Source organism: Diceros bicornis, chromosome 26 (assembly GCF_020826845.1).
Source record: "Diceros bicornis minor isolate mBicDic1 chromosome 26, mDicBic1.mat.cur, whole genome shotgun sequence".
Classification (NCBI taxonomy): Eukaryota; Metazoa; Chordata; class Mammalia; order Perissodactyla; family Rhinocerotidae; genus Diceros; species Diceros bicornis.
In genome coordinates, this window is record NC_080765.1 from 10071662 (window position 1) to 10099149 (window position 27488).

At 48.6% G+C, this 27488-nt stretch overlaps 1 protein-coding gene across 1 annotated transcript in view; it reads left to right on the top strand.

The window, feature by feature from the left end:
• Positions 1 to 27488, top strand: part of RADIL (Rap associating with DIL domain) — a 70819-nt gene that overhangs the window by 22367 nt on the left and 20964 nt on the right. Inside the window, 3 exon segments of the mRNA XM_058569376.1 lie at positions 18702 to 18949; positions 20140 to 20772; positions 23007 to 23044. Of these exon segments, the coding sequence (XP_058425359.1) occupies positions 18702 to 18949; positions 20140 to 20772; positions 23007 to 23044 (919 nt within the window).

Below are 27488 nucleotides of genomic sequence, written 5' to 3' on the forward strand. Positions count from 1 at the left end.
GTTTTCAGGACAAAAGTGGCTCAGTACACTCCTACCTCTGGGCTCTTACTTAGTCTCTGATTTTGGCCTAATGATTTCTCTGTCTGTTGTTTGTGCCCCACCCTCTCCAGCTTTAGTTGTTTTCAGTGGTGATGTTGTCCTCATCCAGAGTCAACTGATTAGTCCTTAGGCCATTGTATTTTAGGGAACCAACACCTCTCTTAATGCTAACACACTTATATTTAATTTTACATACATGAGTTTGTATGATATAAACTTGTTTTTTATCGTGGAATTCTGCTCTCTCCCACATGGGTGCCTGCCCCCTTCTGAGTCCTCCTAATATCGTGTTAACAACCTAATGCCTGCCTGTGTGAGTTTTCTATTGCTATGTAACAAGTTATCACAGACTCAGCAGCTTGAACAGCATCCATTCATTGGCTCACAGTTCTGTAGGTCAGAAGTCCGGTGTGTTGTGGCTGGAGTCTCAGGGTATCACAGGTTGAAACCAAGATGTCAGCCAGGCCAAGTTCCTGTCAGGAGGCCCTGGGGAAGAATCCAGTTCCCCGCTCCTTACTGTTGGCAGAATTCAGTTCCTTGTGGTTAGAGGACTTAGGTTCCTGTCTCCTGCTGGCTGTCCTCTTGGGTCTGTTCTCCCCTCCTTTCCGCATGGCCCCCTGCACCTTCAGGCCAGCAGTGTCGCACAGCTCTCCCTTGTGCTTTGAATCTTTGACTTCCTCTCTCCTTTTAAAAGGCTCCTGTGTGGGGCGGCGCCATGGCTTAGTGGTTAAGTGTGCGAGCTCCGCTGCTGGTGGCCTGGGCCCGGATCCCGGGCGCGCACCGACGCACCGCTTCTCCAGCCATGCTGAGGCCGCGTCCCACATACAGCGACTAGAAGGATGTGCAGCTATGATGTAAAACTATCTACTGGGGCTTTGGGGGAAAAAAATAATAAATAAATAAAATTAAAATGCTCCTGTGTTTAGGTTAGGCCCACGTGGATAATCTCTCTTTGGATGAACCTAAGCGAACTGATTAGTGAAATAAATTACATCTGCAAAAACCTCTTTTGCCGTATCACACACCTCTTTTGCCATAATCACAGTGACGGCTCACACATTCACAGGTCCCACCAACACTCAGGGGAGGTGATTACACAAGGGTGAGGTCCTTGGGGGTCATCTTAGAATCCTGGCTACCACAGTCCGCTCTCTGGCCCCCAGTGATCCACATCTACATCACCCGTCTCCAGTTCCCCCATAGTGTCATCCCATTGTAGATATCAGTTCAAATCCCAAATCTCCTCATCTAAATAATCTAAATCAGGTGTGGAGGAGGTGCCTGGGTATAGTAAGTACAGCCCCACAGGTGGAGGGCCACAATTCTCTCCACCTGTGGACCTGCAGAGCTGGGGCAAGGAATCTGCCCAGTTCCCAGCCTACAATGGTGGGACAGGCGTAGATCACAGTCATAGGCATTCTGGGTTAAAGGGGGAAATGGATGGTAAGAAGGAGTCACTGGTCCAAGGCAGTTTTGAAATCCAGCCAGGCAAACTGCAGCTGGAGTTCCTTGGTTGTTTCAGGGCCTGGGAATAATCTCTTGGCCGCCCTCTGGCTTTGAGCCACCCTTGCTTTTCATGAAAGGAGGCACGTGGCTGCGGTTGAGTGGTTTCATCAGCCCCCCTCCTGGCAGGAGCCTCCTTTCATCTTGTTCTCTGTCCCCTCAGTCTCAGCTGGCACCGTGTCTGCTGATATGATTTCCTCAAGAACCTTTGGGCTGTAGATTTCAGGGGATTCCACTCCATTAAACAAAGCCACATCCGCAGACGTTTCTGAGATAACCCTTCTCTTTTCTCGCTTCTGCTGAGATGGTGAAGGATGCTCTTAAACTTCTCGAGGGCCTCTGGTTTGATTAAGAAAACCTTTGAGGAACACCCTTAATCTCTTGAGAAGGTCCTCTATGTGGCCGAGCACTTGAATCTTTCCATCTTTCCGAGTTTTCAGGAAAGGGTTGAACAGGACACATGCAGCCTTTTCTTTACCACACTTTTGGCAGCCGTTTCTGACGTTTGGCATCTTTTGTCATCTAGAGATGCTGAGAATTTTCAAAATCATCCAGCCTGAGTTCCTTTTTGTTTATCAGTTCTTCCTCCAATTTCTCTCTCTCCTCGTGCCTGTCACTGTAAGCAGCTGGAAGACAACAGGTAGCACCTTCAGTGCTCTGCTTGGAAACCTCCTTGGCTGCAGGTTCAGGTTCGTCACTCACAAGCTCTGCTCCCACAGGCTGCAGGGCACGTTTCAGGGAGCGTCCTGCCCCACATGGCAAGGACTCTCCTTCTCCAGTTTCCGATAAACGTCCCCTGCTTCCTCCTGAGCCTTCACTGCCGCTTTCTCCAAGTCTGCGTTTCTGCCAGCACGCTGTTCCCGTGGTCTCGGCTTTCTCTAAGGCGTGTTAGGAGGTTGCTCCTCACGGTGTTATGTCCACATTAGAAATGCCCACATTTCTATTAAAAGACTGTTCGAGGCAGTCTAGACTCTTCTATCATGCTCCTCAAAATTCCTCCAATTCCACCCACTGCCTGATCCCAAAGCACCTTCTACGTTGTGTTTGTTACAGCAGCACCTCACTTCCTCGTACTAAATCTGTACTTGTTTTCTTTGCTGTGTAACAAATGACACAAATTGAGTGGCTGAAAACAACACCCTTTCATTATCTCACAGTTTCCATGAGTCAGGAGTCTGGGCACCAGGTAGCTGGACGCTCTGCTCAGGTCTCACTTGACTGCGATCAAGGTGTGTGTTGGCTGGGCTGTGGTCCTTTCTGGAGTGTGGGGGCCTCTTTCAAGCTCAAGAGTGGTTGGCAGAATTCAGTTCCTCGGGGTTGTAGGACTGAAGTCTCCATCTTTTGTCTTTCTTCCTTTCTTTCTTTTTCTTGCTAGCTGTTGACCAGGGGCCACTCTCAGCTCCTTACTTACCCTGTGGAGAACCCCCCTGGGTCAAACCCTTCTCACCCTTCAAGTCTCTCTGACTTCTTCTCTTCTGTGACCAGCTGGAGAAGACTCTCTGCTGTGATGGCATTCATGTGATGAGGTTGGGCCCACTGGATAATCTCTGTATCTTAAGATCAACTGATCAGTAACCTTAATTATATCTACAAAGTGTCTTCTGCCCATGAACATAATCACAGAGTGATCCCAGGGGGCAGAGATCATGGGGGTCATCTTAGACGTCTGCCTACCACAGTGACCTTCTGTGGTTTTTCTGTGCTTGGATACTGTTGTGCAATCTACCTAAACATATACATACACATGCTTTTTGTCAAGTTTGTTTTTTTAAAAATGGGATCACATATTAGTTTTCTGTATCTTTTCGTACCAAACTCATTTTGGAAATCTCCGCACATCATCTGTTATAGTTCTGTTCTAATTCATTCATTTTAGAGATGAGGGAATATTCCATGGTGTGGATAGAGCAAAATATGCCAAATATGTATATTTCAGGATCATAAGAACAATTTTACAGTACATATTCCTGTATATACTGTATTTCACTAAATAAAAGATGTTGTCAATTATAAGTTCACCAGTACCTACTTCCCACTAAAATAAAAAATACTGCAAGTTAAACTAGGACACAATGCTTTATTATTGCTTAGGAGTCTTAGTTTTGTACTTATGTAAAGAGCTCTAATAAATCCAAAGATTTATTTAAACATGGATTTTAATCTGTATTAGTTTTGTGCATACGAGAAAAGATAAATATGAGTGAAATAAATTCAAAGTCTAATTCTTCTTTTCGACTCAGCACTGCCAGTGTGCACACTTCCACACAATAGCATTTTCTGTGCCCTCAAGAATACTGGTGATGCAGCAGTTCTTAAAAGAGGGCTCCACTGTTATCTCTGGGATTTTCTTCCAAGCCATTGGTATGAAATTCTGCAAGTTTGCCCACAACAACCAGAACTCCTATTCATTCTTCAAATGGTCCATAAATGACTGAAATATTGCAGAATCTTGCCCTCCCAGGAATAACAACCAAGTTCTTATCACAGCTGCTGCCTGGCTGACATTCCGTGTGAATGTAAGATGCTTTGCAGTTTCAAAGATGTTAAAATGTAAAAAAAGTGTGTCTAGGAATTGATGAAATATATACCGTAAGTGTGCATTCATTCATTCATTCATTTGTTTAGTAGGTTGAAAAGTATGTACATTTAAAAACTTTTACTTATTTTCACCAAAGTTATGTATGTGCACAGTTAAAGCAACACTTTCTCATTGCTAATTCAAAACAAAACAAAACAAAACAAACTACAAACAGCAGTTCCCTGCCCTCGGCTGCCCCTCTTCCCAATTTTGCACTCCCCAGAGGGAACCACTCCCAACTGAGAACTATTTCTATTTTGGCACTTAATTCTATGTCTTAAAATAACGGATTTATCCTACTACTACTTGGTTTTTAAAATTCTGGGCATTATCTAGTGATGTCCTGCCATGAAGATGAGAATGTGGCTCTTTTCACCATCCCCCATTCAAAACAGCCAGCCCCTCTTGCCCTGTGTTCTCGGTACAGTGAGAATTCTGGTTAGATAAGTAATCAGGGTTGACATTAGACCAGGTGTAGCTTTTCACAACTGAAGACTGATAAATACAAAGATTACTTTTCCTTCTTGTCTGACTTTTATTTTTTTGTTTATTTTTTTGTGTGTGTGTGAGGAAGATTGGCCCTGAGCTAACATCTGCCAATCCTCCTCTTTTTTTTTTTTTTTTGCTGAGGAAGACTGGCCCTGGGCTAACATCCATGCCCATCTTCCTCCACTTTTATATGGGACGCCGCCACAGCACGGCTTGACAAGTGGTGCGTCGGTGCGCGCCTGGGATCCGAACCGGCAAACCCCGGGCTACTGCAGTGGAGCAAGCGCACTTAACCGCTTGCACCACCGGGCCGGCCCCTTGTCTGACTTTTAGTTTCTTTGAAATTAATTATTGTCATTATTGTTTGCTCACTCTTTTTCTTGGTATTTTTCACTAATTCAATATTCCCCAACTCTCTGCCAGTTATCTCCTCTTTTCAAGGTGCTCAGATAGTGCTCCGTTTCAGCGTTCTGCAGCCTTCTGCTGCTTCAGTCAGGGCTGGCAGCTCTCAGAGCCCACTTGGGACCATTGTTCCCTTGGTGGCTCTCCTGAGGAGACTGTGTCTCATCCTCACTCTCTTCTTCCTGTTCTAGGTGATGCCCTCATTTTGGTGTAGTATCTCCTCCAGTGGCTTCCTGAGAAAGTGTATGTGAGAGTTAAAATGGTTTAAAACACTGTATGTCTGCAAAGATCTTCATTCTACCTTAATGCTTGATTAATAGTTTAGCTGCTTACAGTTTTAGAATGAAAGTAATTTTCTTTCCTTGAATTTTGAAGGCATTGGTCCATTTCTTCTAACGTCCAGTGCCCCTGTGAGAAGTTGCAGTACGTTCTGATTTTTTTTTTAATAGTTTACTTTTCAAATGGCCATGATGTATTGAATTATTATTTTGTTTTGTTTTTTTTGTGTGTTCTTTTTTGCTGGAAAAGATTCCCCCTGAGCTAACATCTGTTGGCAATCTTCCTCTCTCTTTTTTTTTTCCTCCCCAAAGCCCCATTACAAGTTGTATATTCTAGTTGTGGGTCCTTCTGGTTCTTCTGTGTGAGCCACCACCACAGCATAGCTACTGACAGACGAGTAGTTAGTGTGGTTCTGTGCCCGGGAACCGAACCCGGGCTGCCAAAGTGGAGCACACCGAACTTTAACCACTAGGCCTTCAGGGCTGCCTCAGCACATTCTGATTCTTGATCCTTTGCACTTAATCTCTTTCTTCTGACTCTGGAAGCACATATGATTGCTTTACACTGCCTCCTCCCCTAGATTTGTTCTGAAAATTCACAATATGTGCCTTGGTGGGAGTGTGTTTTCATCCTTCATGTTACACTTTTATTTTTTTTAAAAAAATTATGGTTGTATCCATTATCATATTTATTTGTATCTTCCATAATTATCATTTTATTAAGGTCATTAAAATGTATCTATTTACATACTTTGACCCTTTATGCATTTTCTACCTCTATTGTGTTAGACTTTTGATGGGCCATTTTAATCGAAAAACTCATGTTCTTCAGTCCTTCAGAAGAATTATATTATTCCTTTGATGATTTCTTCTGGCTCTTCTATTATTCAGATTCTGATCTCCTGGACTGGTATATGTTTTTCTGATCTTTTCTCTCCTAGTTTCTTTTCTTTGTCTTCTTGCTTGACTTTCAAAGCAATTTCCTCAACTCTCTTCCAATCTGAAACAGCCGTGGGGAGCTCATTTCAGAACAATGGCACTCGGACTGCACTTGAAGCGGCATGAGGATGCAGACGCAGCAGGAGCGGAGTGGCCAGTGCTGGAGGGGCCAGACAGGCTCCCGTCACGTGAAGCGCCAAGACGCTTAATAAAAGATAGAGATTGCTAAGCTCTGGGACAGAAGAGCTGGTTCTCCAACTTGATCCAAGGAATGAATGTGGTGTTAGAGATGAAGACCGTCCCTTCTAGGTTGTTAACGCTTGTGAGAAGCGAGCGCCGTGTATGTCAGCTGTTACCGTATTTACCACGATCCTCTCTAAGACAGGATTTAGAGACGTCTCAGGGGAATCAGATATGGCCTTCAGTTTCAGCTAAAGAAAATTCGTGTTTATGCCATACTGCTCTTTATTTGGCACAGTTCTGGAGGGCTCTATTTCCATCTGTGACTAACAAATGGCTTAAGCATTTTATCTACTCAGTTACCCATTATCTTAATTAGGTTATTAGTGGCTTCTAGAAAGGAGGGGATGTTCTTCTCTGATTAAGACCCTAATTAATATGAGAAAGTCCAAGTTTTACCATGGAAATAATGCTTTTCAGTACTTTAAAATGTAATTTCTCCCCACTTTAAAAAATAAGACATATCCATTGTTGAAAATTTGGAAATTAAGGGAAAGTATAAAGAAGAGAGTAAAAATCACCTGTGAAGTTACCTTCTAGAGAGAATTGCTTTTAACATTTTGGTGCCTTTCGTTCCAGTCTTTTCTTAGTATATGCATTTATTGTCGTACATAAGTTAAATCAGCCTATGTGTATGTACATAGTTGTCTATCCTCTTTTTTTTTTTTTTTACTGAGTATACTTATTTCCTCATATCGTGAACATCATTTTTAATGCCAGTGACTGGGTGTACCTACCGTGTTCCTATTGGGTTTTTAGAATGTTTCCTGTTCTTCTCTATTTGTAGATAGTGCTTATATAAACATCTTAGTACAGAAATGTTTGACTCCCTGCTGATTATTTCTGTAGGATAGCAACTTAAAAGTGGGATTCCTTTGTGGAAGGATGGGGACTTTTTTAGGTACAGACATGTCCATATCTAACATTGATGGAGTTGGCAGTATCTCTGTAGCTATTTTTAAAATGTGAGGCGGATCAGTGCCAGTTGATAGTCCCACCAGCAGTTTCTGAGAATGTCCGTCTCTCCTTATCCTCACTATCGTATGATTTCATCATTTAAAAATCTAATATGATGGGAAAAACATACCTCGTTGTTTTAGTTTGTGTTGGCTTTAGTATCTGTGAGGTTGAGCAGTTCTTAAAATGTTTGTGAATCGTTTTTATTTCTCATTCTCTCCCCGTCTTTATTGCTTTTCTGGTCTTTACTTGGAAATGCTTCAAGCACACGTGAAGTTGATACAGACTAATACATGACCTGTTTGTGTACCCAGGACCCAGGTAAGAAACCAGATGTTACAGATGGAGTACGAGGGGGCGTTTTGCCCCTGTAAGTGTTCATGGGTCTCCTGTGGGTACGTGGACAGAAGGCTTGGGGAGCTCAGGACATTTGCACTTTGCCTGAGAATTGACTCCCTCCGTCACTTGTGAGAAGGAAGCATGTGGCGGCTCCTTGGGTGGGAGAGAAGGAGCTGTGCTGGGAGCTGGCCGGTGGGGAAGTGCAAGCTGCAGGGCCAGCAGTGGGCAGTGGGCACTGGCGGCGTACGCCTGCCACGGAGAGCCTGCGACCAGGAGGGAGTAAGACTCTACCGCTCCTGGCAGCATCTGACTTTGAGAACAGCTGGTGTAGACCAGGCTGGTGTAGACAGTTCCATGTGCTGGTCGGAACTCGGGTGACAGCAGCCTCTGTCCGCTTCTGGGAAGCAGAGCCCTCAGCAGCATCTGCCCCGTGTTCCGGGTCCTCTCGGCTCCTGGCTCTCTGCGTGTCCTCTGTACTCTGCAGGGCCGTCCACTAGCAAAGCCGTGTCCTGTCCGCCCTAGGAACGCGAGGCAGTGTGTAGTGAGGCTCGGTGGGGTGTGGAGCTGTACCTGTGAAGGGGCTGTGTGCAGGAGCGGGCGTAAGCGCACAGTGGTGCTCAGGTCAGTACATAATTGTGACATGAGCGCCGCTGCCCTGACTTGTGTGCATCTAACTAGCTTTCCTGCTCGGGGCGAGGAACGGAATGTTGTCAGCACCCAGGGTCGCCCTAAGCGCAACCCGTCCCTTCCCCCTCAGAAGTGACTGCCGTCCTGATTTCGGAAGGAGGATTTTCTCCATTTTCTTCATAGTGTTATCACTTATGTATTTATTCCTACACAATAGTGTCCTTTTGCCTGTTTTTGAGCATTATGGGAATGGATTTATGTTTCTTTCGTGTCTTGTTATCTTTCACCGTTTGTGGGAATCATCCACGTGTGGCTTGGGCTTTATTTCATGCGTTGTCTTTGGATGGTATTCCACTGTATGGATAGACTGCCATCGATCCACCTTACAAATGGGTCTGGGATCAGGCTACCGTGCACCATGCTGCTAAGACCATCCTTGTACACACATCCTGGTACATGTGTACAAGTTCCTCTGGGGTGGACACCCGGAGGGAAATGGCTGGACACCGAGTTTGCATATCTCTGCTTTACCTGATGGGGCCAAACAGTTTTCTAATTTACAATCATACCAGCAGTGTCACTGCCTGGTTTATTCTTTTGCATAATTTTCTGTTATTTGGTCTTTTTCTTATTGATTTGTGGGAGTTCTTTATTCTAGATTCTAGTCTTTTATCAGTAATATATATTGCAAATATCTCCTCCTAATCTGTGGGTTGATTTTTTTAAACTCTCCTTATAGTGTCTTTTGATGAATAAAATTGTTAATATAGTTGACTTTGTCAATTCTTTTCTTTATGGTTAATGCTTTTGATTCTGTCTTGGTTTTGGTCTTGTGTAAGAAGTTGTTGCCTGCCTCCCAGGTCATTGAGATGTTCCCCTGTCTTCTGTGTTGAAAGCTTTGTAGTGCTGCCTTTCACATTAGGGTGTTTAAAGCCTGATTTTTTAAATGGAAATAAAACTCACATAACATGAAATTAATTTTAAAGTGTATAATCCAGTAGCATTTAGTACATGATCATGTCATTTTGGTCTTTTATTTTTATCAGTATAGTGTATTACAGTCGTTGGTTTTTGTATGTTGAATCAACCTTGCATTCCTGGATAAATCCCACTGGTTCTGAGTATAATCCTTTTTACCTGTTTGCTAATATCTTGTTGGAGATTTTTGCGTCTGTATTCATAAGGGATATTAGTCCACAGTTTTCTTGTGATGTCTTCTTTCTTCTATTGGACATCACGAATCTGTGAAGTGGTTTCTTCAATCAGTTCTGGAAAATTCTCAGCTGTTTACTTTTCAAGTGTTGCCTTTGCCCCATTCTTATTCTTCTCCTCCTAGAGCTGTCTTTAGACACGTGGGACACCTTCTCACTCTATCTTCTGTGTCTCTTAACCTCCTTCATATATTCTTTTTTCTTCTCTTTTTGGATCCTTGCACCACATTCTGGATAATTTCTTTTGACTTGTATTTTAGTTCACTAATTCTCTTTTCTGTTGTATCTGATAGGCTGCATTGAAATTGTAGTTTCTGTTACTGTATTTTTCATTTCTAGAAGTTCTAACTTGTTATTTTTCAAATCTGGTATTATTGTTTATAAGTTTCTTTTCTCTACCAATATTTGGGTGAGTTTTATTTCTTTAAACAGGGTAAGCATAGTTTTATAATCTGTGTGATAATCTTAACATCTGATGTCTTTTTCTGAAAAGGAAACTTTTCGCTGAAATATAGTTACAAAGAGTGCACAGATTATGAGTGTGCAACTCAATGCATTTTCAACAAGCACCCAGATCAAGAAATAGGACATTAGCAGGACTCCAGCAGGCTCCCTCATATCCCCTCCTAATCATTAGCCACTGACCCAACTAGCCTAATTTCCAGCACGATAGCTCAGTTTCACCTATGCTTGAACTTCCTGTAAGTGGAATCATATAATATGTACCTTTTTGTGTCTGGCCTTTTTTTACTTACTATCATATTTTTAAGGCTTAGCTATTTTGTTGCTTATAGACGAGTCCATCCATTATTGTTGCTGTATAGTATTCCATTATATGAATACACCACAATTTGTCATTCTATTGCTGATAGGCACTTGGGTTGTCTCTAGTTCGGGCCCATTGGGCGTAACACTACTATGAACGTGCTTGTGCATGTCTCGCAGCGATGCACGCATTTTTACTGAGCACCCGCCTAGGAGAGGAATTGATGGTCCTGGGGTCTGCATCTGTTCAGCTGTAGGACATACTGCCTAACAGTTTTTCCAAAGTGCTTGTGCCCATTTACACTCCCACCAGCAGTGTGTAAGAGTTCTAATTGTTCTGCTTTCTCACTCACACTTGGTGTTGTCTGTCTTTTCATTTTAGCTATTCTCATAGTTGTGTAGTGGCATTGTTTTGTGGTTTTAGTTTGCATATCTGATGATTAATGAGGTTAATCACATTTCCATGTTTGAAGGCCATTTGGGATATTCTTTTTTTGAAGTGTCTGTTCAGGGCTCTTGTTTACTTTTCTATTGTGTTGTCTGCCTTTTTCACATTGATTTTGGATACGAGTCCTTCTTCTGATATATCTACAAATACCTCCTCCCACTCTGCAGCATGCCTTTTTACATTCTTTTGAAGAGAAGTTCTTAATTCAATTACTGTCAGTCAGGTCCAGTTAGGAAAGCAGAAACCACACCAGTTGGTGATGGGAACTCGGGTTGCGTGGTCCTTAATCTCCTTTTATGAGACCTTCAGTTTCCACCAGGACCCAATAGCAGGTCAGGAGTTGTTTCTCAAAAGGAAGGAAGGAAGCGTGCTCCAAAACCCTGAGGTTGGCCCAGAGGCCCCATACTGCAGACCTGTCTGCCATAGACTCGCCCAGTGTTACCGGGTCTCCAGGGTCAGAGCGGCCTGCCTGCAGCCCAGACTTGCTGCAGAGCTTTCTCTCCTTCTGATCTCCTCTAAAACTTGGCACCTGGGTTCAGTAGCTCACCAAGGTGTGGTAATAAAGGTAGGGGTGGGTGTTCAGGGGAGTAGCCATCCGCTTGCGGCTGCCCAGGTGAGGTTATTGTAGGTTCTTTTTTTTTTTAATTAAATCAGTCTATTTATTTATTTATATTTTTTGTGAGGAAGATCAGCCCTGAGCTAACATACATGCTAATCCTCCTCTTTTTGCTGAGGAAGACCGGCCCTGAGCTAACATCTATTGCCAATCCTCCTCCTTTTTTGTTTTTCCCCTCAAAGCCCCAGTAGATAGTTGTATGTCATAGCTGCACATCCTTCTAGTTGCTGTATGTGGGATGCGGCCTCAGCATGGCCGGAGAAGCGGTGCGTCAGTGCGCGCCCGGGATCCGAACCGGGGTCAGTAGCAGAGCGCACGCACTTAACCGCTAAGCCACAGGGCCGGCCCCTGTTGTAGGTTCTTTAAGCAAGGAAAGGCTGGTCTTTTCAGACACAGGAGGCAGGCTGCTTCTCCTGGCAAGTAAGACTATTGGTTTGCAGACTGGCCTGGTAGTCACATGGGCAAGGAGAGACTGAAGAAAAAGGCAGAATAAGCAAGGGAACTCACTTACAAGGCTTGTCTTGGGCGGCTGCAAGATGAGCAGATCTCTGCACCCACCCGCCAGAATCTTAAAGTTTGTGTAGAGGCCTTACCTGGGCTCAGTCATGAACCCTGTCCAGATGGTCTCAACCACACCTTACTCTCTCAAGGCCATGTTCTTGGAGCAGCTCCCACTGTGGGAATGGTGGGCAAAGTGAAGATTCCAAGGACAGGGGAGGGGGTGAGGAGCCTGTGACTGCCCGGGTCCAGCTCGCGGGTCAACTGGTAGTCACGTCCTCTTGAGGACCTCCTCCAACAGGCTCAGGTTGAATCAGGGGTTCGAGCTTCTAAGCTTCGTTTGAGCCCACCAAGATGTCTCTGTTCCAAGTCTTAGGGTCCCACTTCTTCCCAATCAATGCCTTAACTTTCACACGAGAGACTTGGGGAGGCTGTGAATTCAGTTTACACTGTCATCCTACAAACCACACAACTACATTTTATATCTGATTTTTAGAGAGATTGGCACTGTATCTGCAAGAAACGAGAGGTTCTTTTCAGGTCCCTCCAGAACCTTTCTGGTTCTCTGACTGACATGAGCCTCATGCTTAAAGAGCTGAGTGTGTCATTGACTGTAAGCACTCCAGTGCACTCGCAGGCATCCGTGATCACTTTTCCCTTTATGATTAGCACTTTTCCCCAGTTTAAGAAATCTTTGTGTACCCGAGGTCATGAAGATATTTTCCTGTGCTTTCTTCTTAACGCTTTATTGTTTTTCCTTTCACATCTACATCTACAGTCCACCTAGAGTTAATTTTTGTGGATGGTGTGAGGTAGGGTCATGATTCATTTTTTTTCCATGTGGAGATCCAGTTGACCCAGTATCATTTATTGAAAAGGCCACCCTTTCTGGATATGTGACTCTCATTTCTGTTCCGTTGGTCTATTTGTCTGTCCTTATACGAATGCCACACTCTCTTAATTACCGTAGCATGTAATAAGGCTGTTATCTGATAGCGTCCTCCAGCTTTGTCGTTGATCTTCAAGATTACCTTAGCCCTTTGCATTGCCATATACCTTTTATCAGTTTGCGCGCGCGCGCGCGCGCGCACACACACACACACACACACACACACACACACCCCTACTGAAGCTGTAATTGGGATTACATGGCCTTGAACTTATACATCAGTTGGGAGAAAACTGACATCTTTACAATCCATCAACTTGGTATATCCTTCTATTGATTAGGTCTTCTTTAATTTCTGTCAATAGTGTTTTATAATTTTCAGTGTAGTGGTCTTGCACATCTTTTAGTAGGTTTATTCCTTAGTTGTTTTATGTTTCTTGACACTATTATAAGTGGTATCACTTTTTTTTACATGTCCTTTTTTCTTTGTTTCTAGTATTTAAAATATTATTGAAGTTTGCATATTCACCATATCTAGTCACCTTGCCAAATTCATTTGTTAATTCTAATAATTTGTCCATGGAGTCTTTCGCATTTTCTACATACACAATCACGTTGTCTGCAAATTTTAATCCTTATCCCTTTCATTTTAATTTCTTGCTGTACTGTACTGGCCAGGACCTCCCGTACAGTGTTGAATAGAAGTGGTCACCGCCGCCATCAGTGGCATCCTTGTCCTGTTCCTATTCGGGGAGGGGGCGTTCATTATACATTTTCTCTAGAAATTTTTTCGCCAGTGGTAGGATTGGTCCTAAAAAGCTAGGCTAACATATTCCCATCTCACTGTGGTCCCTTTTTAGAGTTCGTAGTAAGAAGGAAGTGGAATTAGATGCAAAATGCCCAGAATAAGGCTGGCTGTGTAGTAGATAGGTGCTTGCCAAATTATCCTTATGTAGGTCTTTTTTTGCACATTTCAAATACAAAAAATTTCAAATTTACTCCAAGGATTGCATGATTGACTTACAGCTCCATCTATGTCTCTTGCTAACTTAGAAAAGGGCATTATGGTTCAGAAAGACTTGTTTAAGGCAAGTCTGACCTCCATGTTTCCCCCAGAAGCTACTGCTGAGTTTATTGTAGCAGCCTATCCCCAATTGTTACTAGGGATCACTTAAAAGTAGTCTCATTTCCCCCAATTTTAGTAAAATTCCCTAACTTAGTAACATTTCATTGTCCCATCAGTGCCCTATCATAATCACATCTCTGAGACCTCCTCCAGCCCCGGGAGTGGGTGTAAGCAGCTTTTTCCAAATTGTATGTATCGTTTCAAACTTTCAGAGTTCAGGGAGAGAAGAGCCAATAGGATCAGAGGTAAAACCTACAGGTGACTTTATTGTCCTGAACTTAGTGACGTTCAGGAAAAGAGCTGTGTTTTTCTTTCCAGTGCTGTTCTGGAGCCAGCAGAGAGCCCACCATGGGAGCTCTGATGACAGTACCAGCTGTTTTCAAAATTAATTTATCCACAGAGTCCTTTCTTCTCTACCAGTGGAAGGGACGTCTGTACAACTTTTTGTGAAAGGGAAAAGAGGGATGCATATAAAAGAGCCGTGTGGCCCAGTGTGTCATCCCCCCACCGCTTCCTCTCCTGCCCAGATGGCTGCCTCACCCAGTGTCTGATAAAGGGGATAAGAAACCATGGACTCCTGCCCTGCAGAGCTGAATATGCTTGCAGGTTCAAGTCTAGGCAGGGAAGGAAGCTAGCTAGAGCCAGCTGCCAGGGAAGGGAAGCTCAGAGCTCCTTTCTTTAAATGGTCCATGTGAATGGACATTGACGCTCTCTCACTGTCTCTGTCGTTACACCTTCTGCAGGTTAAGAGCCCTTCCCCCAATTCCCATGTCAGAGATAGACAGTTCAGGATCAGTTGGGGGATCAGGACCCTGAGCATCACGAGTCAGAGCCTGTGGATTCAACTGTGATTTCTTTAAGAGGCAGCAAGGATTGTTTCAGGATCTCTCCTAGTTTATTATCCTCTTAAAATGTTGGAAAGTGGTTATTTGCTTCTGAGTCTGGGGGCCTCCCTGGGTATTAGCAAATGTTGAGTGGCAAGGTGGGTCCTGTGTGTATCCTCAGGTGGGAAAATGCAGGTCTCCACGTGTGTCCCGGGATGGGAACACTCCGTGTGTGTTGGAGGGGGAGCTCAGCAGCCTCTCTGGGTTTCGGTTACCCAGACCCCTCATTTCATTCCTCTGCTGGGTGTGTTTCTGCTTTTTCAGCAGAGAGCAGATATATAATGGGGAAGAGGGGAGCCCCATATCGCCACCTTTCTAGGAACTGACTAACATTTATCTAGAGAAGAGAATTAGAAATTCAAGACTCAAATTAAAATGGTAGGGCTCGACTAAGTTTTCTGAGCACTCTGTGGGTGTCCATTTTCTCTCCCTATGGGATTCTGTAGACAGTTAGGGCTTTGGGGGAGGGGGAGTGCCCTGGAAGCTCTTCCTATATCTGCTTGCTGTGTTCCAGAGCCTTCTGGGGAGCTTTTACAAAATGCAGATTCCTGGGCGTCCCTCAGACCAGAACCTCTGGCGACTGAACGCAGTCACACCGAAGCAGGAGAATGCCCAGTGGTGGGCGTGTCTCGCCCACCCCACAGGGGACGTGCCACACGAGTAGTGGACATATCCTGGCTCCCCAGCTTTGGAGCGTGTCTCCTTCACCCAGTGGCAAGGTTTGGCGCTTTTCTTTAAGATGAGTAGCTTTCCATCTAAAGTCACTGTGCTGTAAAAGGCATTGACCCTCCCGCCGTTTTCTTTCATTAGAACTACTTTGCTGTGGAACGGTGGATTCTTCATGATGTGTTTATTGCCAAATTTCCTTCATGTTGATGGAATCCCCCATTCGTGGTGGAGGGGCCGCTGGCGTGGCCTTGCTCTTGGCAAAGACTGCACCGGTGGCCCCCAGAGGTGGCCCACCCCCGAGCTGCAGACTCCTGGTCTCCTGCTCCGCAGAGAAGCCGCAGGTTTACTGCGACCCGGGGCTGAGCTCCTGGAAAACACCCGCCATGCAGGCCACCGGGACACGCGGTGCCTTTGAGGGTTCTGGGGTGCATTTTGTGAGTGCTTCTGCCCACGTCCCCCACCTCCTGTCATCTCCCGCCTGGAAGCCAAGTGAGAGGTTCTGTTCGGAGTTTGGCAGATCTGCCTGGTTTGGGGCTGTGCTGGGACGGGCTGATCTCGTGATGGCGATGCTGAAATCAGATGTCAGGAAGGAGCCTGTGACTGTCCTTATAAGCTCTCTGGAAGCCACAAGCCACCTCACCTCAGAGCAACTCGCTGGGGACGAGGTGCTGGGGGTTCGTCCAGACTCAGGTCTCCCACCCACCACAGGGAAGCCTGAAAGTCACATGCAAGTGACACGGCTGCAAAATGCTTATGATTTTTACTTTAAGAAACACTTTAAAAATAAAGTATAAAGAATAGTGTAACTGACACCTGGGTACCTACCTCTCAGAGTTGACATAAAATTTTTTTATCATATTTGTTTAGAGTTTTAAAAAAATGAGTAAAATGTTATATAAAATACGTCCTATTATATGTAGGACATGGTATTACATATATTCTATTAGATATAGTGCATGATATTATGTACCTGCCCACACTCATTCCCTCCCCACCTGGAAAACAGTCATTTCTTGAATTTGCTATATGCCTTTTCTATCCGTTTTTAAAAATAGCTTCACGTGTGCATGTGTACAAACCATGAACAGTAGACATTGGTGTTCTCCGTGCTGTTTGAAGCGTGTTAACAGCCTTATGCATTACTCTCCGGTCTGCCTGTCCGCCCCACCACTGGGGACACACTTGGCCCCCCTGCTTTTCCCCCACAATGTCTTTGTCCTGCAAACGAATAGTCCCCACGGAGGGTCATGTGGGGTTCAGTGGCCGTCCTTGCACAGGTGTCCGTGTGTGTGTGCGGGTCCACGTGGCTGTGCCTCCAGTAGGCTGGGCGGGATCCTGTCTGCTGGACGCAGGAGATCACTCTGCACCCTGGCCATGCCGGCCGGGCTGGCGCTGGCGCTCCAGTGGCTATGGATGTGAGCTGTTGCTGCTTGGCCCCTGGCAGCCCTTCGAGCCGGCACTCCTCCGCCCTGGCCCTCCAACACTCGCGGGGCGGCCCTGAGACCCCATAAGGAGACCTGGGAGCCAGACCAACTCCCAGGGCGGTTCTGAGTGCAGGCAGGGCTGAGAACCACTGCTTTAGACAGTGGGGTCAGAGACCCCGGCCCTGGGTGCTGGGAGAGGTCATCTGCCAGGGGGTGTGGGGCCCCAACTGGAGGAGTGGGGGCCACTTGGCTGGGAGCTCCCGCATGGGGCTACAGCCCCAGGGGACACTGGCCCCAGTCTCTCGGGCCTCGTCTGGGGCCTCTGGGAATCTAAGAGGAAAGGGCCACCTTCTGGGGCTCTGCTACTGTTCCAGGAGGCCAGGACTTTTGGAAGATGGTTCTGAGGCGCAACCTCCCCTGCAGCCCAATCTGAGAGGGAGGGAAAGCTTGGGGATGGAACGTCACTTTGGACTGGTTTTCCAGTTTTCTTCTTTCGGGTATGGCGCCATGGTTGTGTGGTGATGCCACAGCCGTGGGGTCTGCCATTCTTAAGGGAGTGTGTGGGACAGGGCAGGCTGGGGCTGGCTCTGCCCCCTCCTCCACCTGCCTGCCCCCTCCCCCACCTGCCTCCTCCTGCCTGCCTCCGTCACCCGACCTGCTCCTCCTAACCCCACATCCCCACCTGCTCCCCCGCCCCCCTTCCCCACTGCCCCTGCCTGCTCTCTGTCTGCCAGTCGCTGGCCGGCAGCCTGGCGGAAGCAGCGGGCACCAGGTGAGCGGCCTCACACTGCGGCTGGCCCGGCCTCGCCTCCTGCAGCCCCAGCCCCCTGCAGGCTGCAGATGAGCAGGCTTCCTTCTGGGAGGGCAGGTCGGTCTTCTCCCGGTAAGGCTGTGCCCTCGGCCCCGCTCGCCCGCCCCCCTTCCCCTGGCTTTGTCTGGTTTCCTTGGGAATGGTTGTAGGAAGGGATGCTGCAGATGGGGACAGATGGAGCTGCATGGAGGGGACTCGGCAGAGGGCTCAGAAAGAAAGCCCTGGGGTCAGCCGGGGGAATGGTGACGGTGACAGGAGACTGGCGCTCTTGGGTTCCATGTGGCTTCCCAGCTTTCCAGCAGTGTTAGTTTAAAAGAGCACTTCCTGGGTGTATGAGACTAAGTCCTTTATGGGATGTGTTTTTGTGTGTTTGTCTGTGCACGTGTGTGCATGTGTATGTGCATGGGTTTGTGTGTGTGCATGTGTGTGCACGCTCTGACCTGGCTGTGTCAGAGGCAGCCTCAGAGACCAGCCGGCTCAGTGGGCTGGGGTGACGTGGGCAAGCTGACCACTTCCTTCTTGTAGAATAGAAGCAGATAAGAACAGTTCTGGTCTCGCCTGATCACAGCACACGCACGCACACGCACACACGTGCACAGGGGGCTTGCAGGATGGGACAGGTGGACCGGCAGGGCTTTGGGGTTTTGTAGCCACACAGAAGCCCCTTGCATGGTGACCCGGCAGGAGTCCCTGCCTCGTCCCGAGGAGAGGGCCGAGGTGTGTCACAGGGCTCCTGTAGGGGCCTCGGGACGTGGACAGCTGGGCTTTCTGGCTCTTCAGGGGGAGCCCCGGAGGTGGCCCGGCCTTATGAGGATGTGGTCAGTGGGCGGAGTCCTGTGGCCTCCTTCAGACCTGCTAGACAGAACAGTGACCGGGGTTAGAAGTGGCCTCCTGAGATCTGAACTCAGAGGGCCTGGAGGTCGGCCTCTACCGGGCTCTGATTCTTGACCTGCGTTGCTTCCATTTCAGGGATAAACGCCCAGGCCCGGAGGCTGCAGCGGAGCCGCGCCAAGGGAACCCCAGCCCTGGCCCCAGGGGGCGCCCGGAGCCCCCCTCCGCCCAGGCTGCGCCGCACTGTCAGCGAGACCAGCCTGAGCCAGGCCGCCACCCTGCCTGACGCCACCCGGGGCCCCGAGGAACCCAGCCAGGACGCCATGCGCTACTCGCTCTACGAGTCGCCCCACCTGCTCCTTCTGCAGGGCTACAGCCAGCAGCACGTGAGCCGCCTCTCCCCAGCCTAGCTGCCCCGGGAGGCGAGCAGGCGGCCAGCGGGCGGCTCTGGGTGGGAGGCCGCTCTGGCCCTCAGCTGAGTGGGCTGTGAAGTCATGTGGCCACAGTAGCTCTGGCAATGATGGGGCTGTAGGAATGGGGTGGGTGGAGACCACCACGTCGGGCCCATCCTAGACTCTGGAGGAGGGGGAGGGCTTCCCCACCCTCTGCTTCCAGAGCATTCTTTGTTCAGGCCTCAGGAGGAGGCAGCAGGGCACTGTGAGGAGGATCTCCCAGCTCCTGACATATGGGCCCAGTGTTCGCCTGTCACCAGGCCCCCTCACAGAGAGTTGTCTACCACCTTCCAGACTGTGCCTCAGGCCACATCCTGCCCTGGCTTTAGGGAAGGGGCTGGGCGGGTGACCAGGGCAGGTTCCAGGGCACAGGTCTGCAGTCTCCTCCAGGTGGTGGCGGATGCCTGGTGAAGGGCTCACGCAGGCTGGGGGCCTCACGCAGCCTCGAGTGTAGTGCAGGACAGCGTTCCCTGAGGAGGCACAGAAAAGAGGCCGCCTATTCCCCGCACCGCCTCCGCCAGCGTTTCTTACCACTTTCGTCAGAAGCGTGTTGGCTGGACGGGTCTAGCCCTCCGCAGCCCCACCGTGTCGCTGCCCCGTAGAAGTCTGCTCTTCCTTCCTCCTGTTCTCAGAGCTCCCTGCCTGCTCCTCCCTCCGTGCTCACTTTGCGGCGTTAGGGCTTCTGGTGCTCAGGTCTTAGAAGGCACCTTTCCTGGCTCAGCTGGAGCAGCGGAGGAGGGGCTTCCACACAGCCGGTCATGGATCACCTGGGGAGGTTGGCAGCGCTTGGTCCGCATCTGTCTACCAGGGCCTGTTTCCAGGTCAGCCCTTGTCTGGCCTCTCGTGTCTCAACACTGGAGTCGCCTCTGGGTCTCTGGTGTGCTGCCGAGGCTGCTCTGGGAAACCTCCTCCCCTGGGACAGGATGGGCACCCAATGTGGGGCGTGCTGGGGACGAGCAGCAGGTTAGGAAGGGGGTCCCCGGCCCGGGACACCGAGAGCCAGGAACAGCAGTCCCAGCCACACAGTTTAGGTACCAAGGACTGGGACACCTTTTTTCTTCCTCTCACTGACTGAATTGCCCGAGGTGGCGTCCTGCCCCTGACGTCTGGTGTTTGCGTTTCAGGACAGCCTGGTGTACGTGCTCAACCGGGAGCGGCACACAGTGGGCCAGAGGACCCCCTCCAGCAAGCCCAGCATCAGCCTGTCGGCCCCCGACATCCTGCCCCTTCACTGCACCATCCGCAGGTGCCAGCCCTCAGGCCGAGAGCAGGCAGGGGGCCGGCTGGTCCTGGAGCCCATCCCTGGGGCGCCCGTCTCCGTCAACTTCTCGGACGTGGGGGGCCAGACTGTAGCGCTGCGCCACGGGGACCTGCTCTCCCTGGGCCTCTACTACCTGCTGCTGTTCAAGGACCCGACGCAGGCTCAGCCCCTGCCCGCCCAGGCCCTGGCCCGCCTGCGGGCTGTACCGCAGAGCTGCAGGATGTGCGGGGCTGTGCTGCGGGCCGGGGGCACCTCCGCCCCCTCGCGCGCCGCCCTCCCCCGGCCGCGGCAGCTGCATCTGGAGTTCGAGCCCGAGGTGGAGGACACGCTGCTGCAGCGGATCATGACGCTGATCGAGCCGGGCGGCGATGACCACAAGCTGACCCCCGCCTTCCTCCTCTGCCTCTGCATCCAGCACTCGGCCACCCGCCTCGAGCCAGGCTCCTTCGGGCAGCTCCTGCTCAAGATAGCCAAGGCGATCCGCGAGACAGTCTGGGTCAGTTGCAGGGGTGGGCGGTTCCACTGTCCAGCGTCCTTGGGCCGTGGGAGGAGCTGGGTGGCAGCTGTGGCCGCTGGGGTGGAGGTTGTGAGTCCCTCCTCTATCGGAGGCCAACCTTGGCTTGCCCAACTGGCCACACCTCCCAGCCCATCGGGGAAGCAGCGGCAGCAGGACCACTAGGGAGCCTGGAGTGTCTGCTGCGGCGCTTCGACCTTGCAGGGTCAGCCGTGGCCTCATGAGCTCTGGTCCCGTGTCCCTCCCCATGGCCCAGCCCCGCCCCGCCATGTGCCGAGTCACGAGGTGCCCTGGAGCGCTGAGCTCCCATCTAGCCTGGTGCCCCATACTTTCTGCTGGGAACAGGTTGAGCCGCTGCCATCACCCCACTGCAGAGCCCTCGTCAGCTTGGTGGTGGGAGCACAGAACAGGTCGGCTTCTGTACACTGAAACACTTCCCTCCAGGACAGGGTCTCTAGACTGTGGCACCAGGCATGTTTTGGGCAGAATTCCTTGTGGTGGTGCCCACCTGTGCACTGTAGGATGTTGAGCAGCACCCCTGGCCTCCACCCACGACGTGCCAGTAGGACTCCTCCCCTCCCCTCGCAGAAATGGCTCCAGGCACTGCCAAATGTCCCCTGGGGGCCAGAGCGCCCCAGGTGGGAAGCACTGCCGTCGCACAGCCTGCCTGTCCCATAGGGCGAGGGTGGGAGTGAGGGCGAGGGCTGCAGCAGGCTGCCTGGGTCCAGCACTCACGGCCCCCGTCCCTCTCCTGCCCCTCCAGTGACCGGACTCCCTGGGGACCTGAAGGATGGCTAGTGGTCACACACAGTCCTTCAGAGACCCCTGTTCATCTCGGTCCTGCTTACCCCGGGGCAGACCTAGGAAAAGCAAACCATTTGGCTGTGTAGAAACCAGATAGATTCCTCAGATTAAAATCTACATTGAAAATGTTGGAAACTTTTTAAAAGCAAAAGCTGACATGGGCTGCCACTCCAAAGGTTTGTATAAGCGATTCGTGTGCATTGTGGGTTTCTGAGCCATGTCTCCCTGTGTACTGCCTGGAATTTGATGTTAGTGTCTCCACGACGTGGTCACTTCCCCTCCATGCAGTCATGTGCACGGGCCAGGTGAAGTCCCTGACATGCGGAAGCCTGCCCGCAGCAGGGCCAGCAGTGACCGAGGGCCTGACGCTAGAGGTTGTAAGTTTCCCCATGAATCACGGCCCTTCCCTGAGTCTGCTCTGGGCCAGACGCTTCCTAGTAAATCAGATAGTGTTTGATTTAATTCTCACACAACCCTGACGACGTGGGTGCCACGTCTCATGTCACAGCTGAGGACACCAAGACAAGGAGGGTGTAAGAGACTCCTGAAGGATCATGGGGGTGGGTGGTGAACTGGGTTCTGGCCTGAGCCCCTGGGGTGAGCCCTGCCCTCATGGTGCAGGCGTGGACACCGAGGCGAACCCCCTCACCCGGAGTCTGGAGCTTGTCTTAGAGGCGTCTGAATCAAGAGGTGCCTGCGGTGCTCCCCAGCGTGGTGTTGGTAAACCTCCACCCCGTCTGTCCAGAGCCCCTGAAGTTTCATTTGTTCCTTCGTTTCCCAGGCATCAGCAGCTCTCTCTCCATTCCCCTGTCCTCACGTTTCTCGTCAGCTACAGGCAGGCGTGCGCGTCTTGGAAGAACAAGTAACTGAGTCAGCACTGAGGCTTGCTTCCCAGATAGCAACTTGCAACGAAAGCAAGAATCATTTCTCGATTAAAAGTGATAGAAAATGTCAGCTGACCCTGAGGCCCTGTTGGGACATTTAAATATATCTGAAAATACTCCAGCACCTGTTCCTCTGCTCGTGACCACCGTGGCTGATGTTAAAAGTGTATGCATTAAGCTTCACAACAGAGTGTCAGTAGAATCTTAGTTCTGCTGTCCATAAAGTGTTTGGCCTGTCGTTACCCTTTCTTAAATGGCCAGTTGTTATGTAAGCTAGGTGGTTGTGAAATATTTCTATTGTAGGAAATATGTAGATCATATTTGGTGACGGAATGAGAAGATATCAAACCAAATGGAAAAACACTCTTTCCAGCATGGCTTAGAGTAAACAGCACGGTACAGGATGTCTGGCCATGGGGCCGTATTTTTATGTAGATAATGTCATGTGTATTTGGTGGTGTTCTCTTTGAACATAACCTGGGGTATCCTGTTTTTCTCATATTTGCTTTTTTTTCTTTATAATTGTAGGAGAAAACCAAAGAACTGGCAGAGAAGCAGGCGCACCTGTAAGTACGGCCCGGTCCCTGTACCCGCCCACCCCTTAGGCAGCTGGTTCCCGGTGGGCCTGCACTTCCCCATAGAGCTGAGACCCACGGGGGTCCCCCAGATACTTCCGGGGTCAGCTCTGCGCTTCTGCCAAACTGTCTTTCCATCTCAGAGTGGCGTTTCCACTGCTTTAGTTACCTCCTGGGAAGCTCCGTGTTTGGGGGGTTTCTCCAGGGCGTCCATAGGCGGAATGGGCCAGCCTCTGTGAGGCCTCCTCCACTCTTCTCGTCCCTTCCCCTTGATACCTGCTTCTCCAGGGAAAGGCACGACTCCCTGTGTTGAGAGAGGGCAGCACATCTCCACTCTCCAACGTCTGTTTTCATAAAAGCACTATTTCTAGACTTATACACTGCTGGGGAGACTCGGGAAAACTATTTGGCATTAACAGTAAGGACGTGCACGTCCCGGGACCCAACAGTCCCACTCTCGAGTGGACGGTGCAGAGAAACGCCTTCACACGGAGGGCAGGACACGTGTGCTTGAGGCCTTGTCTGTAAGCGCAAGAGCTAGGGGCACCCACCTGTCTGTGGCAGGGGAAGGGCAGCGTACTGGTGCAGGGGACACTGGGCAACAGTGACAGCGAAGGAGCTGCTGCCACGTGCTCCCTCAGTGCAGTGGACTCTAAAGCCTTACATACATATAGACACGCATGTGAAGTCCAGCTAAGCCCTCCCGTGTAAGAACACATGTATGTGGTGACACCCCAAGGCCGAGCCGAGGGGAAGGTGATGGTCGCTGCCCATCGTGGGGGAAGGACACGCGGGGCCTTGAGTCCCACCGTGGTGCTCAGAGGTTTGCTTCATTCCTGTTCATCCTCATGTATAAAGCCAGGCCATTTATAAAGCACGTTGCTGCCCTGTGTGCTTGCTTAGATGCCCTCCGCGGTCCTGTGAGGGAGACAGGAGGAGGTACCATCACCTCCCGCTTTCAAAGAAAGGAAGTAAAGGTGTCGAGAGAGAGATGGAAGCCTCCGTAAGGAGCAGCAGAGCTTCGGAGTCGCCCACTGCCCCGCCCAGGCTGGAAGTTTAGCCCAGAATTCCTGTCACTCCCAGTGTGCGCTCCCTGGCTCCTGTTGACATCAGGACGCTGGAGCGACATCTGAATAATTGTGCGCTGATGGGTGACGGGGCTCTGAGGCTGGAGTTGCTCTGCCGCCCAGCTCCACAGTCGTGGGGCTCAGTAGAGGCCACCGGGGGACACTGCGTCGGAGGATGATGAGCAGCTTGCCAGTGTGGAGAGTATGGCAGAGGCATAAGCGCACTCGGTGGAGTCCTACACCGTCTGGGTTTTCTGTTTCGGGGAGAGTTTAATGGGGGAGTGGCCTTGGGGCTGAGTGATAGGTGAGGGGCCACCCCGCCCCAGCTTGGCCCCAGGACAGCTGGGGTTCCAGGTTGAGGTAGAGTGTGGAGGTGATGGAGCTGAGGTTTTAGGGGTGTGCCCAGCCCTCATCCTCCCATCACAGTGTCTGTCTGCTGGGGGTGGGGGGAGCTGCTGGGCCCTTTAGCACTGTGATCCCGCTGACAGGAGGAACCAAGGCTTCCCTTCTGCAACTCATGCTCATTCTGTGTTTTCCAGAACTTGTATCATTAAGGCCTAAAAACAGCCCTGTGTCCATCTCCAGTGAATGCTCTTTTTTTCCCCCTTTTTTAAAATTATGAATCACTTCCACAATACAGAAAAGTATAGAATATATCAGTTACCCATGCACCCACGCCTGAATTTAACGTTATCAACATTTTGCCCCATTTGCGTCAGATCTTTGGGTCATGTGCTTCTCTTTAAATTTCAAGTGACTGTTGGATTTTGCTAAATACTTTTTCTGCGTCTGTGATCATCACACGATTTTTCCCTTGAATCTGTGAATGTAGGTCCTACATTAGGTTTCCTGAGCCATGATTGAATTCCTGGGAGTAAACCCTTCATGACCATCCATTTTTTTAGCACGGCAAGATACGGTTTGTCGGCATTTTAATTAAGATTTTCCCATCTGAATTCGTAGGTAAAATTGGTCTGTGAATTTATGTTTTTTGTGTTGTCCTCGTCTGATTCTAATCACAAGGTTCACAGAAAATGAGTCGGGCGGGCTTCACTGCTTTCAGTTCCTGGGACCGGTTAGTTAGACCTGAGGATGTGGCTGGGCCTCAGGGCTCAGCTGGGAGGAGCGTGTAGAGACATCCGGGCTGGGCCTCTGGGGCACCGAGATCTGTCTGCTGGCTCCATTTCTTTAAAGATTATTGGTTTAGGGCCAGCCCCGTGGCTTATCGGTTAAGTGCACGCGCTCCGCTACTGGCAGCCCGGGTTCGGATCCCGGGCGCGCACCGATGCACGACTTCTCCAGCCATGCTGAGGCCGCGTCCCATGTACAGCAACTAGAAGTTGTGCAACTATGACGTACAACTATCTACTGGGGCTTTGGGGAGAAAAAGGAGGAGGATTGGCAGTGGATGTTAGCTCAGAGCCAGTCTTCCTCAGCAAAAAGAGGAGGATTAGCATGGATGTTAGCTCAGGGCTGATCTTCCTCACAAAAAAAAAAAAAAGGATGATTGGTTTATTTAGTTTTCAATTTCGTCTTAAGTTGATTTAGTAATTTTTACTTTCCTAGAAAATTATCTATCACGTGTTTTCAAAGTTATTAGAATAAAACTGTTCGTCATAACCTCTTATGACTTCTTCATACAATATCCTCCTGTTTAACCTATTGTATTTATATCTTTTCTCTTTTCCCGCTTCTTTGGTTTATTTTCCCAGGCATTTGTCTGTTATCAGTTTAAAAGAACTGATTTTGTTGTTTCTGCTTACTTTTTCTTTGATTTCTATTCCGTTAACCTCTTTATTATTTCCTTATTCTTTCATAATTTCTATTTTAATTCTTCTTTGATTCATGAATTGTTCTGAAAGTTTTTTGAATTTTCCTTTAATTTTTATTAGCAAAAATGTATTTGATTTTGTTTTCAGTAATAATTTCTATGTGCTTCCCAAATGGATTTAAAAAAAAAAATTGTATCAGAGCGTCATTGATTTGATTTGATCTATTTTTTAATTTTATCGTGGTAAGAATACCTCACATGAGAACTACCCTCAACAAATTTTCAAGTGTACAATACAATATTGATAACTATAAGCACAATGTTGTATAGCAGAGCTCTAGAACTTATTCATCTTGCATAATTGAAACTTTATGCTCATTGATTAGCAATTTCCCATTTCTCCCTCCCCCTCCACGCTGGTAACCACCATTCTACTCTCTGATTCCATAAGTTTGACTATTTTAGACGTCTCTTGTAAGTGGAATCATGCAATATTTGTCCTTCTGTGATTGGCTTATTTCGCTTAGCATATGTCTTCAAGGTTCATCCATGTTGTTGCATATTGCAGGATTTCCTTCTTTTTTAAGGCTGAATAATATTCCATTGTATTATATACCAGATTTTCTTTATCCATTCATTTGTTAATGGACATCGTTGGTGGATGAACATTGGGTGCTAATCTCTCTTGGAGATCCTGATTTCAATTCTTTTGGATAAATACCCAGAAGTGGAATTGCTGGATCATTAATGTAGTTCTATATTTAATTTTTTGAGGAACTTCCATACTGTTTTCCATAGTGGCTGCCTCAAGTTACATTCCTACCAACAGGGCACAGGGTTCCCTTTTCTCCACATCCTCACTGACACTTGTTATCTCTTGTCTTTTTGATGATATTCTAACAGGTGTGAGGTGATATCTCATTGTGGTTTGATTTGCATTTCCCCGAGGATGAGTGATGTTGAGCATCTTTTCATATACCTGTTGGCCATCTGTGTGTCTTCTTTGGAGAAATGTCTATTTCAGTATTTAACTTATTTTTTAATTGGGTTATCAGTTTTTTTGCTTTTAAGTTGTAAGAGTTCCTTGTATATTTTGGATATTAACCCCTTATCTGATATATGGTTTGCAAATACTTTCTCCCATTCCATAGGTTGGCTGTTCACTCTGTTGATGGTTTCCTTTGCTGTGCAGAAGCTTCTTAGTTTGATGTAGTCCCACTTGTTTATTTTTGCTTTTGTTGCCTGTGCCTTTGGTGTCATATCCATGAAATCACTGTCCCCACTTGGTGTCCACCTGAAGGGGTGGGACGGGCCCTGCTGCACCTTGTTTGTGTCCCAGAGCGTGTGGCCCGGGGCTGGCAGGTGGCACGCACTTGATGCTAACCTCACTGGAACTCGACACCGAAACTCTAGTTGGCAATGCCTGGTGGTTTATTTTCCAGTAGAGGCCTATCGTCCCTTTGAGTCCTGGGTGAAACTGAGAAGGACAATGAATGTTGAAAACAAAATAGACTTAGGCTCTGAAGAGCCAGATTAATCCTCTTTAATGACCTAAAACTCTTTATGCCCGTGTGCATATATGTGTGTAATTCAAACC